The sequence below is a fragment of the Salmo salar genome, chromosome ssa21 (assembly GCF_905237065.1).
Source record: "Salmo salar chromosome ssa21, Ssal_v3.1, whole genome shotgun sequence".
NCBI classification, from domain to species: domain Eukaryota; kingdom Metazoa; phylum Chordata; class Actinopteri; order Salmoniformes; family Salmonidae; genus Salmo; species Salmo salar.
This window is the reverse complement of record NC_059462.1, coordinates 37,348,084-37,366,457: the sequence shown is the minus strand read 5'-3', so window position 1 is coordinate 37,366,457 and position 18,374 is coordinate 37,348,084. Positions and strand designations below refer to the sequence as shown.

Sequence of the window (18,374 nt, the reverse complement as noted above, 5' to 3'; positions counted from 1 at the left end):
AGGCCAGAGACTGTTACAAAGTCAGAGACTGTTACTAGGCCAGAGACTGTTACTAGGCCAGAGACTGTTACTAGGCCATAGACAGTTACTAAGCAAGAGACTGTTAACAGGCCAGAGACTGTTACTAGGCCAGAGAATGTTACTAGGCCAGAGACTGTTACAAGGCCAGAGACTGTTACTAGGCCATAGACAGTTACTAAGCAAGAGACTGTTAACAGGCGAGAGACTGTTACTAGGCCAGAGAATGTTACTAGGCCAGAGACTGTTACAAGGCCAGAGAATGTTACTAGGCCAGAGAATGTTACAAGGCCAGAGACTGTTACAAGGCCAGCAAATGCTACTAGGCCAGAGACTGTTACTAGGCCAGAGACTGTTACTAGGCCAGAGGCAGTTACTAAGCAAGACACTGTTACTAGGCCCGAGACAGTTACTAAGCAAGAGACTGGTACAAGGCCAGAGACTGTTACAAAGTCAGAGACTGTTACTAGGCCAGAGACTGTTACTAGGCCAGAGACTGTTACTAGGCCAGAGACTGTTACTAGGCCATAGACAGTTACTAAGCAAGAGACTGTTAACAGGCCAGAGACTGTTACTAGGCCAGAGAATGTTACTAGGCCAGAGACTGTTACAAGGCCAGCGACTGTTACTAGGCCATAGACTGTTACTAGGTCAGAGAATGTTACTAGGCCAGAGACTGTTACTAGGCCAGAGACTGTTACTAGGCCAGAGAATGTTACTAGGCCAGAGAATGTTACAAGGCCAGAGACTGTTACAAGGCCAGAGAATGCTACTAGGCCAGAGAAGGTTACTAGGCCAGAGAATGCTACTAGGCCAGAGAATGTTACTAGGCCAGAGAATGCTACTAGGCCAGAGAATGTTACTAGGTGAAAGAGTGTTATTAGGCGAGAGACTGTTACTGGGCGAGAGACTGTTACTGGGCGAGAGACTGTTAATGGGCGAGAGACTGTTAATGGGCGAGAGACTGTTACTGGGTAAGAGACTGTTACTGGGCGAGAGCAAGTCGTAAGGGTAAAGGATAGGTAGGATACTTTTTGCCTGTCCTTTTCTATCTAAAACCCCAGACACGACCTTCCTATTCTCCCCATACTGAGCTATCCCACACACACACTAACACACACTCACACCCCATACACGTCCTTCCTATTCTCCCCATACTGAGCTATCCCACACACACACTAACACACACTCACACCCCATACACGTCCTTCCTATTCTCCCCATACTGAGCTATCCCACACACACACTAACACACACTCACACCCCATACACGTCCTCCCTATTCTCTCCATACTGAGCTATCCCACACACACACTAACACACACGCACACCCCATACACGTCCTTCCTATTCTCCCCATACTGAGCTATCCCACACACACACTAACACACACGCACACCCCATACACGTCCTTCCTATTCTCTCCATACTGAGCTATCCCACACACACACTAACACACACGCACACCCCAGACACGTCCTTCCTATTCTCCCCATACTGAGCTATCCCACACACACACTAACACACACGCACACCCCAGACACGTCCTTCCTATTCTCCCCATACTGAGCTATCCCACACACACACTAACACACACGCACACCCCAGACACGTCCTTCCTATTCTCCCCATACTGAGCTATCCCACACACACACTAACACACACGCACACCCCATACACGTCCTTCCTATTCTCCCCATACTGAGCTATCCCACACACACACTAACACACACGCACACCCCATACACGTCCTTCCTATTCTCTCCATACTGAGCTATCCCACACACACACTAACACACACGCACACCCCATACACGTCCTTCCTATTCTCCCCATACTGAGCTATCCCACACACACACTAACACACACGCACACCCCAGACACGTCCTTCCTATTCTCCCCATACTGAGCTATCCCACACACACACTAACACACACGCACACCCCAGACACGTCCTCCCTATTCTCCCCATACTGAGCTATCCCACACACACACTAACACAGACACACACCCCAGACACGTCCTCCCTATTCTCTCCATACTGAGCTATCCCACACACACACTAACACACACGCACACCCCATACACGTCCTTCCTATTCTCTCCATACTGAGCTATCCCACACACACACTAACACAGACACACACCCCAGACACGTCCTCCCTATTCTCTCCATACTGAGCTATCCCACACACACACTAACACAGACACACACCCCAGACACGTCCTCCCTATTCTCTCCATACTGAGCTATCCCACACACACACTAACACAGACGCACACCCCATACACGTCCTTCCTATTCTCCCCATACTGAGCTATCCCACACACACACTAACACACACGCACACCCCATACACGTCCTTCCTATTCTCCCCATACTGAGCTATCCCACACACACACTAACACAGACACACACCCCATACACGTCCTCCCTATTCTCTCCATACTGAGCTATCCCACACACACACTAACACACACGCACACCCCATACACGTCCTTCCTATTCTCCCCATACTGAGCTATCCCACACACACACTAACACACACGCACACCCCAGACACGTCCTTCCTATTCTCCCCATACTGAGCTATCCCACACACACACTAACACAGACACACACCCCATACACGTCCTCCCTATTCTCTCCATACTGAGCTATCCCACACACACACTAACACAGACGCACACCCCAGACACGTCCTTCCTATTCTCCCCATACTGAGCTATCCCACACACACACTAACACAGACACACACCCCAGACACGTCCTCCTTCTCCCCAAACTGAGCTATCGGTAATGTTTACTTCAGGAAGTGACATTTGCAACTTTATTTAATTCAGTGAGTTACTGGGTATTGGTTTGACCTTTCCTAGTGTGGCTGTGAGGCCCAATAAGCCTTGTAAACTCTGACTCTTTCTCCACTATATTGATGTTCAATAAACTCACAGGCACTATTGATAAAGTCATTTGGTGCAATACTTATGGAAATGAATTAAGGGTAAAGGTGGAAAATTTGCCAGAAGGATCATTTAGTTTCATTCCACAGAGTATATTTTATAATATCAAATGAAATTGAAATTGATGAGAAAATGCAGCAGCGGTGGTTTGTGTCATAGCCCTTCTTTAAATATTTACCCGTTTCCATTTAAATGTTTTCTTTATACCACAGAAAGAGGCACATAGATTCTCTGTTTGCATCCCAAATGGCACCTAATACCGTATGGGCCCTATATTGGGAATAGGATGCCATTTGGAATATAGCCATTGTTTCTGGCATAATGAAGCCATTTACTTTTAGTGTTATCGTTGTGACAGTGACGGATGATGTGTGATGCCCTGTCTGTGGTGCTTCTGCTGAAGACTGAGGGCCCATACATCCCTGTCGTGATCATTCTGTAGACTGCTGAAGGGACTCTAAGGGCCCATGGATTCACATGAGACCCATCACACTGGATATAGTCTATCATCTGCTCTATTGAGAGATGTGACTGATAGAGGATGAGATGAGAGAAAGAGCTGTGGAGTGATAAAGAGGGGGGGAGAGGAGAGAGTAAGAGAGTGGGGAGAGACAGAGGGGTGATAGACAGAGGTGGAAAGAGAACATTTCAGAGAGTGAGAGGTGGAGAGATTATTCACTGTGACACAGTGGGAGGGCAGATCAACACCACTTCTAATCTGGAAAGAATAGCAAAGAAAGCAGCTCTTCTCACGTCCACCCTTTTCCTTCTCTCGCCACAGGATGAAAGACACTACGTGACTGGTTGAAAAATGTGGTGGTTACCGCCAAATGTACATGTCATGTTTTGGGGATAGGGTTGGACAGTTTGGGGATAGGGTTGGACAGTTTGGGGTAGGGTTGGACAGTTTGGGCATAGGGTTGGACAGTTTGGGGATAGGGTTGGACAGTTTGAGGGTAGGGTTGGACAGTTTGGGGATAGGGTTGGACAGTTTGGGGATAGGGTTGGACAGTTTGGGGGTAGGGTTGGACAGTTTGGGGATAGGGTTGGACAGTTTAGGGGTAGGGTTGGACAGTTTGGGGATAGGGTTGGATAGTTTGGGGATAGGGTTGGACAGTTTGGGGGTAGGGTTGGACAGTTTGGGGATAGGGTTGGACAGTTTGGGGGTAGGGTTGGACAGTTTGGGGATAGGGTTGGACAGTTTAGGGGTAGGGTTGGACAGTTTGGGGATAGGGTTGGACAGCTTGGGGATAAGGTTGGACAGTTTGGGGATAGGGTTGGACAGCTTGGGGGTAGGGTTTGACAGTTTGGGGATAAGGTTGGACAGTTTGGGGATAGGGTTGGACAGTTTGGGGATAAGGTTGGACAGTTTGGGGATAGGGTTGGACAGTTTTGGGGTAGGGTTGGACAGTTTGGGGGTAGGGTTGGACAGTTTGGGGATAGGGTTGGACAGTTTGGGGGTAGGGTTGGACAGCTTGGGGATAAGGTTGAACAGTTTGGGGATAGGGTTGGACAGCTTGGGGGTAGGGTTTGACAGTTTGGGGGTAGGGTTGGACAGTTTGGGGATAGGGTTGGACAGTTTGAGGATAGGGTTGGACAGTTTGGGGTAGGGTTGGACAGTTTGGGGATAGGGTTGGACAGTTTGGGGATAGGGTTGGACAGCTTGGTGATAGGGTTGGACAGTTTGGGGGTAGGGTTGGACAGCTTGGGGATAAGGTTGGACAGTTTGGGGATAGGGTTGGACAGCTTGGGGATAGGGTTGGACAGTTTGGGGATAAGGTTGGACAGTTTGGGGATAGGGTTGGACAGTTTAGGGGTAGGGTTGGACGGTTTGGGGGTAAGGTTGGACAGTTTAGGGGTAAGTTGGACAGTTTGTGGGTAAGGTTGGACAGTTTGGGGATATCAATCAATCAATCAACCAAATGTATTTATAAAGCCCTTCTTACATCAGCTGATGTCACAAAGTGCTGTACAGAAACCCATTCTAAAACCCCATAGGGTTGGAGAGTTTGGGGATAGGCTTGGACAGTTTGGGGTAGGGTTGGACAGTTTGGGGGTAGGGTTGGACAGTTTGGGGATAGGGTTGGACAGCTTGGGAATAGGGTTGGACAGTTTGGGAATAGGGTTGGACAGTTTGGGGGTAGGGTTAGACAGTTTGGGGGTAGGGTTGGACAGTTTGGGGATAGGCTTGGACAGTTTGGGGTAGGGTTGGACAGTTTGGGGGTAGGGTTGGACAGTTTGGGGATAGGGTTGGACAGCTTGGGAATAGGGTTGGACAGTTTGGGGATAGGGTTGGACAGCTTGGGAATAGGGTTGGAAAGTTTTGGGGTAGGGTTGGACAGTTTGGGGGTAGGGTTGGACAGTTTGGGGGTAGGGTTGGACAGTTTGGGGGTAGGGTTGGACAGTTTTTATTTATTTATTTCACCTTTATTTAACCAGGTAGGCAAGTTGCGAACAGGTTCTCATTTACAATTGCGACCTGGCCAAGATAAAGCAAAGCAGCTTGACACATACAACAACACAGAGTTACAGATGGAGTAAAACAAACATACAGTCAATAATATAGTACAAAAATAAGTCTATATACAAAGTGAGCAAATGAGGTGAGATAAGGGAGGTAAAGGCAAAAAAGGCCATGGTGGCGAAGTAAATACAATATAGCAAGTAAAACACTGGAATAGTAGATTTGCAGTGGAAGAAAGTGCAAAGTAGAAATAGAAATAATGGGGTGCAAAGGAGCAAAATAAATAAATACAGTAGGGGAAGTGGTAGTTGTTTGGGCTAAATTATAGATGGGCTATGTACAGGTGCAGTAATCTGTGAGCTGCTCTGACAGCTGGTGCTTAAAGCTAGTGAGGGAGATAAGTGTTTCCAGTTTCAGAGATTTTTGTAGTTCGTTCCAGTCATTGGCAGCAGAGAACTGGAAGGAGAGGCGGCCGAAGGAGGAATTGGCTTTGGGGGTGACCAGAGAGATATACCTGCCGGAGTGCGTGCTACAGGTGGGTGCTGCTCTGGTGACCAGCGAGCTGAGATAAGGGGGAACTTTACCTAGCAGGGTCTTGTAGATGACCTGGAGCCAGTGGGTTTGGCGACGAGCATGAAGCGAGGGCCAGCCAATGAGAGTGTACAGGTCGCAGTGCTGGGAAGTATATGGGGCTTTGGTGCCAAAACGGATGGCACTGTGATAGACTGCATCCAATTAATTGAGTAGGGTATTGGAGGCTATTTTGTAAATGACATCGCCGAAGTCGAGGATCGGTAGAATGGTCAGTTTTACGAGGGTATGTTTGGCAGCATGAGTGAAAGATGCTTTGTTGCGAAATAGGAAGACAATTTTAGATGTAACTTTGGATTGGAGATGTTTGATGTGAGTCTGGAAGGAGAGTTTACAGTCTAACCAGACACCTAGGTATTTGTAGTTGTCCACATATTCTAAGTCAGAACCATCCAGAGTAGTGATGCTGGACGGGCGGGCAGGTGCAGGCAGCGATCGGTTTAAGAGCATGCATTTAGTTTTACTTGTATTTAAGAGCAGTTGGAGGCCACGGAAGGAGAGTTGTATGGCATTGAAGCTCGTCTGGAGGGTAGTTAACACAGTGTCCAAAGAAGGGCCAGAAGTATACAGAATGGTGTCGTCTGCGTAGAGATGGATCAGAGACTCACCAGCATCAAGAGCGACATCATTGATGAATACAGAGAAAAGAGTCGGCCCAAGAATTGAACCCTGTGGCACCCCCATAGAGACTGCCAGAGGCCCGGACAACAGGCCCTCCGATTTGACACACTGAACTCTATCAGAGAAGGAGTTGGTGAACCAGGCGAGGCAATCATTTGAGAAACCAAGGCTATTGAGTCTGCCGATGAGGATGTGGTGATTGACAGAGTCGAAAGCCATGGCCAGGTCAATGAATACGGCTGCACAGTATTGTTTCTTATCGATGGCGGTTAAGATATCGTTTAGGACCTTGAGCGTGGCTGAGGTGCACCCATGACCAGCTCTGAAACCAGATTGCATAGCGGAGAAGGTGCGGTGGGATTTGAAATGGTATGTAATCGGTTTGTTGACTTGGCTTTCGAAGACTTTAGAAAGGCAGGGTAGGATCGATATAGGTCTGTAGCAGTTTGGATCAAGAGTGTCCCCCCCTCTGAAGAGGGGGATGACCGCAGCTGCTTTCCAATCTTTGGGAATCTCAGATGACACGAAAGAGAGGTTGAACAGGCTAGTAATAGGGGTTGCAACAATTTCGGCAGATAATTTTAGAAAGAAAAGGTCCAGATTGTTTATCCCGGCTGATTTGTAGGGGTCCAGATTTTGCAGCTCTTTCAGAACATCAGCTGACTGGATTTGGGAGAAGGAGAAATGGGCGAGTTGCTGTGAGAGGTACAGTGCTGTTGACCGGGGTAGGGGTAGCCAGGTGGAAAGCATGGCCAGCCATAGAAAAATGCTTATTAAAATTCTCAATTATAGTGGATTTATCAGTGGTGACAGAGTTTCCTATCCTCAGTGCAGTGGGCAGCTGGGAGGAGGTGCTCTTATTCTCCAAGGACTGTACAGTGTCCCAGAACTTTTTTGAGTTTGTGTTGCAGGAAGTAAATATCTGCATGAAAAAGCTAGCCTTGGCTTTTCTAACTGCCTGTGTATATTGGTTACTAACCTCCCTGAAAAGTTGCATATTACGGGGGCTGTTCGATTCTTATGCAGAATGCCATAGGATATTTTTGTGCTGGTTAAGGGCAGTCAGGTCTGGAGAGAACCAAGGGCTTTATCTGTTCCTGGTTCTAGATTTCTTGAATGGGGCATGCTTATTTAAGATGGTGAGGAAGGCATTTTTTTTAAATAACCAGGCATCCTCTACTGAAGGGATGAGGTCAATATCCTTCCAGGATACCTGGGCCAGGTCGATTAGAAAGGCCTGCTCGCTGAAGTTTCAGGGAGCGTTTGACAGTGATGAGTGGAGGTCGTTTGACCGTTGACCCATTACGGATGCAGGCAATGAGGCTGTGATCGCTGTGATATTGGATGAAAACTGCAGAGGTGTATTTAGAGGGCAAGTTGGTTAGGATGATATCTATGAGGGTGCCCGTGTTTACGGCTTTGGGGTGGTACCTGGTAGGTTCATTGATAATTTGTGTGAGGTTGAGGGCATCAAGCTTAGATTGTAGGATGGCTGGGGTGTTAAGCATGTCCCAGTTTAGGTCACCTAGCAGCACGAGCTCTGAAGATAGATGGGGGGCAATCAGTTCACATATCGTGTCTAGAGCACAGCTGGGGGCAGAGGGTGGTCTATAGCAGGCGGCAACGGTGAGAGACTTGTTTTTAGAGAGGTGGATTTTTAAAAGTAGAAGTTCATATTGTTTGGGTACAGACCTGGATAGTAGGACAGAACTCTGCAGGCTATCTCTGCAGTAGATTGCAACACTGCCCCCTTTGGCCGTTTTATCTTGTCTGAAAATGTTGTAGTTAAGGATGGAGATTTCAGAGTTTTTGGTGGTCTTCCTAAGCCAGGATTCAGACACGGCTAGGACATCCGGGTTGGCAGAGTGTGCTAAAGCACTGAATAAAACAAACTTAGGGAGGAGGCTTCTAATGTTAACATGCAATAGGAGTGGAGCTAGGCACTGCAGGGCCTGGATTCACCTCTACATCGCCAGAGGAGGAGTAGGATAAGGGTACGGCTAAAAGCTATGAGAATTGGTCGTCTAGGACGTCCAGAACAGAGAGTAAAAGGAGCAGGTTTCTGGGGGCGATAAAATAGCTTCAAGGTATAATGTACAGACAAAGGTATGGTAGGATGTGGAGGGAAACCTAGGCATTGAGTGATGATGAGAGAGATATTGTCTCTAGAAACATAATTTAAACCAGGTGATGTCATCGCATGTGTGGGTGGTGGAACTGAGAGGTTGGATAAGGTATAATGAGCAGGGCTAGAGGCTCTACAGTGAAATAAGCCAATAAAAACTAACCAGAACAGCAATGGACAGGGCATATTGACATGAAGGAGAGGCATGCTTAGCCAAGTGATCAAAAGGGTCCAGTGAGTAGTGAGGTCGGTTGCGGTCACGGCGATTCAGACAGCTAGCCGGGCCATGGGTAGCAAGTTGGCAGAAGATGGTCTGTTTTTAGCCACCTCGTGCATTCCGTCGGTAGATTAGTGGGGTTCCGTGTGGTAGAGGGGACCAATCCAATTGGCAAAAATAGTTATAGTTATAGTGGCCCAAGAAAATTGGCCGATAGATCAATTCAGATAGCAGCCGATAAGACAGCAAACGATTAGCTGGCCGCAGATGGGCGTTCAGGTTACGTCGCGACGGAGAGGCCAGTTGTCTAACTCCCTCGGGCAGATAACGTTGGTAGTCCAGTCATGAAGGTCCGATGGGGCTCCGCACCGGCAGTAAAACGGGTCCGGATAGGTGATTGTAGCCCAGGAGTGGCTGATGGAACTCTTCAGCTGGCTAGTTCCGGAATAATTGATGTTAGCTCCAGGACTGACGTTAGCCAATAGTCACTCGGATAGCAGCTAGCTAGCTGCAAGATCCAGGTGTAAATGTCAAGAGCTTGCGGTAGAAATCCGGGGATATGGAGAGAAAATAGGTCCGGTATGCTCTGGTCTGAGTCGCGTTGTACAAAACTGGCGATAGCATTTCGAGCTAAGGGATAGCTGATGACCGCCAACCATGGTTAGCTGAATTCTAACGTTAGCTAGTGAACTGGCTAACTTCTGGCTAACTTCTTGCTAGCTTCTGTTGTGGATTTCAGATTTGAGGTAAATAATACTTCTTTTTTTAAATTGGTGACGTGGGTTGCAGGAGAATGTTTTGAAGCTGAGTTTTTAGAAAAAAAATATATAAAAAGATATGCGAAGAAAATATGTAAATATATATATACACGGGACACGACAAGACGAGGATAAAGGATGTCTGACTGCTATGCCATCTTGGATGCCCAAATATAATTATGATGTTTTGGATATTCCTGAAATGACATCCATTGACTATGCTATTTGGGGAATGTTTGTTTTGCATAATTGTTTTTGGGGCCTATATTTTGTGGAATGCCCTATATGTTTTTTTTTATTTTTTATTATTGAATAAGGTCTGTTTTTAGCATGCCGAGGGAAAGCAGACATTTATTCTGCCAAAATGAAATATTTGTCTGATGAGAAAAAATATGAATCGATCAGTGTCTTCATATATTTTCTCCAGACTCTTCATATTTAGTCTGGAGTAGATTGCATTCATATTCGTCATTTTGTTATTTGCTGTAAATCAAAGAAAGGCATCAAGTCTATTTACTCATCACAGTTTGAGTGAACATGCTCTCATCAGAAACTGTTTGAATACTGTAGGTAATTAAGCACTTTGGTTGTGGAGTGACGTCTGATATTTTCTGAGGAGTACCGTTGTAAGGTACTGATTTCTAAAGGTGCATAAACTGAACTGTTGATTACCTGAGAGAAGAGAGTGAACAGAGAGATGTAGCGTTGAATTATATTGAGTTTATGATGCCATTTCTTTCATTTGACCATCAACGGCAATAAGTTGTTTTAATCATTAAACCACATCATTGCATCCTTAGATGTTATGGTGAAAAAACAGGCTAATGTAAATTATTGTGAAACATATTTTATTTTATTGCACAAATAAGCTACTGTCAACTTTATTCCCACAAGCAAACACTCACACACTGACACCTGTAATGAACACAATGGGAGACAGAGAGCTGGTTTCAAGCGTAGGGCGCAGCAGGTGTTTATTGTAAAGGACCACAGGAGGAGGCAGGTAGCTGGGTCCAGGGGCAGGCAGAAGGTCATACACAGGGGGTCCAAAAAGGTAACAGTACAGGCAGGGAACAGGGTAGTAACGTCATCCGGGAGATCGGGCAATAGGTTGATAACAGGAAATCCAATAGGCTAAAGTACAGGCAGGGAATATAGGCAAAAGGCATCGTTAGTGAGGCAGGCCAAAACAATCATACACGGGAGGAGTAAATTACAGGGAAACCAGCCCTCCAAATAGAAGTGTGTCACAAAACAAACAATACCTCACAATGATGGGGTGCAAAGAACTGAACTAAATAGTGTGTGATAATGACATACAGGTGTGTGAACAGGTGATCAGAATTCAGGTGATTGGGATCTGGAGAGTGAGCTGCGTTCAGGGGATCTATGTGTTTGAGAGTGTGAGCTGGAAAGTGGGCTGGAAGGTGAGCTGTGTTCAGGGGATCTACGTATTTGAGAGTGTGAGTTGGAAACAGACGTTACAAAACCCAGACATGCATTTATTTTTTACCTCCGGCTTCTAATCATGCTATTAATTAAGTATAGAAATCCCATGTTGAGATTCATTGCCATAATCCGTCATTTCTGGAATGGAAATCCCAGAAAAAAAATGTAATCAAACCGACGACAATGAGGAGGACAAGGGGGGAATAAAGTAATAGAAATGAAGACATTGTGCCTTAGTCACGTCTCTGCGTTCCTCTGAATGCAAATCCGCGCTTTAGGGGAAAAACTCCTTTGTACCAGTATGTGCCAGCCATGCTTCACAGAAAGAGAGACAGGGAGGAAGAAAGAAAATAAAGATGATTTAAAGATTATTTCAAAATATTATTTATTATTAAATATGATTTAGTTCTGCCTGTAATGTAGCCTTAACCTCTAGACGGGCTCATCCAGCGAAAAATCCTATTGCCATTAGCATAACGAAATTTAATATATATATTTTTTCAAATATAGGACTATGTTATATCGTTTTATAGATACACCTCTCCTGAATCGAACCACGTTGTCCGATTTCAAAAAGGCTTTACAGCAAAAGCAAAACATTAGATTATGTTAGAGGAGTATATCGTAAAAGTAGCCACATAGCCATTTTCCGACCAACCACATGCATCACAAATAACCAAAAAACAGCTAAATGCAGCACTAACCTTTGACAATCTTCATCAGATGACACTCCTAGGACATCATGTTACACAATACATGCATTATTTTGTTCGATAAAGTTCATATTTATATATAAAAACAGCGATTTACATCGGCGCGTGACGTTGACTAACTATTTTCCCTCAACTGCATCCGGTGAAACAACGCTACAATTTACTAAATTACTATTCGAAAACATTTTAAAAATGTAATATTGTCATTCTAAGATTTATAGATGAATATCTCTTGAAAGCACCTGTAATGCCAGATTTAAAAATAACTTTACTGGGTAATCACACTTTGCGATAAAAGGGGATGCGATACTCAGAAAAATAGGCTACCGTTACAGGTCAGCGCCATCTTCGAACAATCGCATATCAAATCTACTCTTGTATACTATTGTCAATAATCCCTTACCTTTGATTATCTTCATCAGAAGGCACTTCCAGGAATCCCAGGTCCACAACAAATGTATTTTCGTTCGAAAAAGTTAATCCTTTACGTCCCAATAGCTTGTTCATGTTAGCGCGTTCTGAAGGCTGCTCCAAAAGTTCCGTCGTGCGCGGGACTCCTCTTTCAACAAAATGCATTTTTTTTAAATTTATGTTCGTTCAAACATGTCAAACGTTGTATAGCATAAATCTTTAGGGCCTTTTTCAACCAGAGCTCCAATAACATTCAAGGGGGACGATTGCATTGTCTTTCAAAACGTTTCGAAAGGGGAGGGTAGCCAGGGGTGCCGGCGTCATAATGGTGATGGCCGTCCTCATGTGACCACGTTCCACAGACTCTCATTGTGTCAGTTTTCACAGTAGAAGGCTCAAACCACTTTGTAAAGACTGGGGACATCTAGTGGAAGCAATAGGAAGTGCTCAATGAACCATTGCTCACGGTGTGATTTATAGGCAAAGTGATGAAGTTGAGTCCGCAATTCAGAATTCCACTTCCTGTTACGATCTGTCTCGGGGTTTTGACTGCCATATGAGTTCTGTTATACTCACAGACACCATTCAAACAGTTTTAGAAACTTTAGGGTGTTTTCTATCCACAAGTATTAATTATATGCATATCCTAGCTTCTGAGTTTGAGTAGGAGGCCGTTTAAAATGGGCACGAATTGTTTTCAAAAATCGCTGTAGCGCCCCCTATCCTAGGCGACCGTCAAGAGGTTAATCTCAAATCAAATCCCCATACACAAATCCCATTGTTCTGCTTGTGTCCTTCTCTTCACATTGTCTTTCACAGCATGGTTCCAGCAACTATAGCGAAAGCGTAAACAGGCCAGAGCAGTATAGCTCGACATGGCTTGCTTCAGCTCAGCTAATTAGTGTGAAAATGTTTGCAGTCTGCCAGCAATCCAGCCTTGGTCCACTTGAACATCCAGCCAGGTTGGTACAGGTGGCTTTTCTGTGGTTCAGTGGACAGTCAACACAATGCAGCGGTCACATGGAGGTATAGGCTTCTACTACAGAAACTGTATGATGTCATTACAGATTACTGATAACTCAGTAATTACCACTCAGCAGAGTGTAATGTACAGCAACATTTTGAGTTGACCGTACTCAAATCATTTAGTTGGATTGGCATTAAGGTTCCGCAATGGAATAAGAACAATCCAACGTCATTGAAGCGATGTGTGTGTGTGTGTCTTATCGGGTACATTTTTACATTTTAGTCATTTAGCAGACGCTCTTATCCAGAGCGACTTACAAATTGGTGCATTCACCTATAATATCCAGTGGAACAACCACTTTACAATAGTGCATCTAAATCTTTTAAGGGGGGGTTAGAAGGATTACTTTATCCTATCCCAGGTATTCCTTGAAGAGGTGGGGTTTCAGGTGTCTCCGGAAGGTGGTGATTGACTCCGCTGTCTTGGCGTCGTGAGGGAGCTTGTTCCACCATTGGGGTGCCAGAGCAGCGAACAGTTTTGACTGGGCTGAGCGGGAACTGTGCTTCCTCAGAGGTAGGGAGGCGAGCAGGCCAGAGGTGGATGAACGGAGTGCCCTTGTTTGGGTGTAGGGCCTGATCAGAGCCTGAAGGTACGGAGGTGCCGTTCCCCTCACAGCTCCGTAGGCAAGCACCATGGTCTTGTAGCGGATGCGAGATTCGACTGGAAGCCAGTGGAGAGAGCGGAGGAGCGGGGTGACGTGAGAGAACTTGGGAAGGTTGAACACCAGACGGGCTGCGGCGTTCTGGATGAGTTGTAGGGGTTTAATGGCACAGGCAGGGAGCCCAGCCAACAGCGAGTTGCAGTAATCCAGACGGGAGATGACAAGTGCCTGGGTTAGGACCTGCGCCGCTTCCTGTGTGAGGCAGGGTCGTACTCTGCGAATGTTGTAGAGCATGAACCTACAGGATCGGGTCACCGCCTTGATGTTGGTGGAGAACGACAGGGTGTTGTCCAGGGTCACGCCAAGGCTCTTAGCACTCTGGGAGGAGGACACAAGGGAGTTGTCAACCGTGATGGCGAGATCATGGAACGGGCAGTCCTTCCCCGGGAGGAAGAGCAGCTCCGTCTTGCCGAGGTTCAGCTTGAGGTGGTGATCCGTCATCCACACTGATATGTCTGCCAGACATGCAGAGATGCGATTCGCCACCTGGTTGTCAGAAGGGGGAAAGGAGAAGATTAATTGTGTGTCATCTGCATAGCAATGATATGAGAGACCATGTGAGGATATGACAGAGCCAAGTGACTTGGTGTATAGCGAGAATAGGAGTGGGCCAAGAACAGAGCCCTGGGGGACACCAGTGGTGAGAGCACATGGTGCGGAGACAGATTCTCGCCACGCCACCTGGTAGGAGCGACCTGTCAGGTAGGACGCAATCCAAGCGTGCGCGGTGCCGGAGATGCCCAGCTCGGAGAGGGTGGAGAGGAGGATCTGATGGTTCACGGTATCAAAGGCAGCAGATAGGTCTAGAAGGATGAGAGCAGAGGAGAGAGAGTTAGCTTTAGCAGTGCGGAGAGCCTCCGTGACACAGAGAAGAGCAGTCTCAGTTGAATGCCCAGTCTTGAAACCTGACTAATTAGGATCAAGAAGGTCATTCTGAGAGAGATAGCAAGAGAGCTGGCCAAGCACGGCGCGTTCAAGAGTTTTGGAGAGAAAGGAAAGAAGGGATACTGGCCTGTAGTTGTTGACATCGGAGGGATCGAGTGTAGGTTTTTTCAGTAGTCAGGGAGCTTATTGAAGCATATGGGGGTTTCGTTTTTTGTGGCTGATGATAAACTGTCCTTTTCACTGGGAAACTGTGGTTGCATCTCAAATGGCACCCTATTCCCTACATGGTGCACTGCTTGTTACTAAAGTCCTATTGGCTCTTGTCAAAAGTAGTGCACTGTAGGGCGTAGTGTATAATTTTGAACACACCCTGCACATCCCACAATACCCCTTTAATCTCTTCATGGTGCCCACAGGGCATAATAACTGTTTATTACCTGGAAACCCCATTTTATGATACCCCCCACCTCCCACCGTCCACCTCCCTCCTCCCGCCTTTCTGTATGCTCATGCTAACCGTTATTGAAAACACCCAGGCCTCATCACATCACACCTGACCTGCATGCTATTTCTTCTTGATACCTGCTCCCCACTCGCTTTGGCTATGTCCCAAATGGCATCCTATTTCTTATGTAGTTCACTACGTTTGACCAAAGCCCAATGGGGAATAGGGTGCCATTTGGGATGTATCATTTCACTCTCCTGCTAGATCTGTATGCTCCCTCGGCCTCCTGTAATCTAATATCATGTTAGGAGGAATTGTTTGAACAAAATCTCATTTGTCTTTATAGCCTGATGTTGCCTTCAAGCAGATTTTTCTGTTCCTCATCCATCCATTTTCTGAAGGGTAATGGAGGGGAAATAAATAGGAAATAGAATGAAAGTTGGGCTTGGAGAACTACTAATACAAAAAAGGGGGATATGAGTTTAGTTTAGGAAGGAGTAGAAAATGCCTTCCTTTTATTGCTTGCTCTGAGGGAAGAAAGTGTGAGGCAGAGAGAGACAGACAGACAGAGAGAGAAAAGGAACACGGTTTTCAGAATGGTACGTAAAATGGAGGTAAGATTTTTGAGGGGAGCTGTCTTGGAGGAGACAGGCATTTGTGTTTAAAGAAGACAGGTGTGTCTGTTTTCCTGTGCTGTTGGGTGGTACTTCATGGGTGACTGTGTGACAACACTGTGGGAGGATTCTGTCACCCCTATCAAGGCGATGGCTCCCCCTGTCAACTGTGAAGTGGCTGGAAACTGCCCACATTGTCAACATGGTTGGGATTTACTGGTCATGTGGGAGAAGGCAGTGTATCTGTTTGCACCCCAAATGGTACCCCATTCCCTGTAGTGCACTACCTTAGACCAGGGCCCATAAGGCTCTGGTGAAAAGTAGTGCACTACATAAGGAATACAGTGCCATTTGGGACACAGTCTCTCTTTCTGTCAATCTCTCTCTATACAGCGGGGTAGACCAGAGAGCCGTGTGAATATATTATTGATGTTAAATATAGCAAAAGTTTACGTGACAAACCTTTTACGCACCTCTGAATGCAAGAGTCATTACTCTGCTTGTTTTTAAATGACCTTGAGTTCCGGACAAGCTTGTTGTGATTCTTGTTATTGCGTGACAGTGAAGGTTAGTATTAGATTTTTGCTTAGAATTACTGCCTTTACACACTTTGTGTGTGTGTGTGTGCGTGTGCGTGTGTGTCTGCGTGCGTGCGTGCTCGTGTGCGTACGCCTGTGCACATTTTTTTTAAGTCTGTGTGCTTTGTTTTGATTTAATTGATATTTCGGTGTGTTTTGGGCTATCCTGTCAGCAGCAGCAGCTGACAGGGCAGATGTCTCCTGTCTTAGTGGAGGTAAAAGGTGTTCGATGGGTGGAAAAGACAGGCTTTAATTACACAGCAGAAGTCTACTCAGTAGCTTGGCCACACGCTAACAGGGACTCATCTGCCCACTGGTCCTCGGGGCTTCCTGTACACACACACACACACACACACACACACACACACACACACACACACACACACACACACACACACACACACACACACACACACACACACACACACACACACACACACACTCTTCAGTAGTCCTACCAGGCTGGGCCCACCAACCACAGAGCCTCTGTATCTCACAGCTCACGGCCAAGGACTGACATGTAGCGTAAAGCCCAGATCTTTGTCACCGTATGTGATGTGCCAAGTGATGATGTGTAGTGATGAGCGTAGCCAATGCTAATAAAACACCAGATTCTAGATGTAGAAAATGTCTGTGTTCTCATTGGCATCACAGACCATAAACATGTTGGTGGAACTAATACATACACTGACTTCCTTTTATCTTTATTTCTTGACAGAGTAAAGTCTTGTTTCAATGTTTTGGATGGATCACGATCATCACTTACTCTGTAAAACATGTATATCTAACATACCTCCCCCTTTCTCTGCAGTATGCGCGGGCACAGAGAACAAGCTGAGTACTCTGTCGGACCTGGAGCAGCAGTACCGCACCTTGAGAAAGTACTACGAGAACTGTGAGGTTGTCATGGGTAACCTGGAGATCACCAGCATCGACCGCTCCAGAGACCTCTCCTTCCTCAGGGTAAGACCTGACACTACCATCCCTTCTTAGAATGACTTCTAGTATCACACATAGGAAATGTTCTGGAATCACACCTAGAAGTGTTTTGGAATCACATAGTTGAACATATCAGTGTCTATTCAATTAATTGTGCAACCAGCCATTGTCCATTCAATCTTGTTGGTTAGATATTGTTTTACTCCTAGGTCCTCTCTTACCAATCAGCTAGACTGTCTGTGATAATCAGACCCTCATCCTCTGCAGCTCTGATCTCTAAGTACCAAAAACTGATTGTCTCCATGTTCTCTTCTGCTTGGTGGGAGACATCATGAAATTATGATGACCTGATTAATTATCTCTGATTCAGCACAATCCATATTGTATTTGATTAGAGATGTTTCAGAGATGTAGAATGAATCATAATCAAATGGTTGGGATTGGTTGAAGATTAATAAGAAAGAAACAGAGGTGGAGAGAGAGGTGGAGTGCTTGTAGGTTAGATGAGGGACCAGTGGTGTAATCACTTCCTTGACCCAACACACACACGCGCGCACACACGCACACACATCATTCAGTATGTTCAACTGGCTATAGATGATCTCTCCTGCCCCTACCTCTCAAGCACATCTCCCATATTACCACCGGTTAGCACGTTCTCAACTTATTACCTACACTGAAAAAAATGAAGCTTCTTAAATGGTTCTTCCTCAGCTCTTAAAGTTCCTAGGAGAACTCTTTCCCCATAAAGAAACTCTGAGTTAAGAGTGGGGTTCTTGACATGGTACTATGGTTCTCAGAATTCTTGAATGTTCTTGAAACGTATGGAAGCCTGCAGATGTGTCCTTTTCATAGCACCCTGCAAAATTGGCCAGTGTTAACTAGTCTTGATTTTTC

At 45.9% G+C, this 18,374-nt stretch overlaps 1 protein-coding gene across 1 annotated transcript in view; it reads left to right on the top strand.

Moving 5' to 3' along the window:
* The window catches only part of LOC123729570 (receptor tyrosine-protein kinase erbB-4), a 275,062-nt gene extending 257,432 nt beyond the window's left edge, over nucleotides 1-17,630 (top strand). The window contains exon 2 of the mRNA XM_045704752.1: nucleotides 17,350-17,630. Coding sequence (XP_045560708.1) covers nucleotides 17,350-17,531 — 182 coding nt within the window. The 3' untranslated portion in view covers nucleotides 17,532-17,630. The remainder of the gene's footprint in view (nucleotides 1-17,349) is intronic.
* The last annotated feature ends 744 nt before the right edge of the window (nucleotides 17,631-18,374 follow it).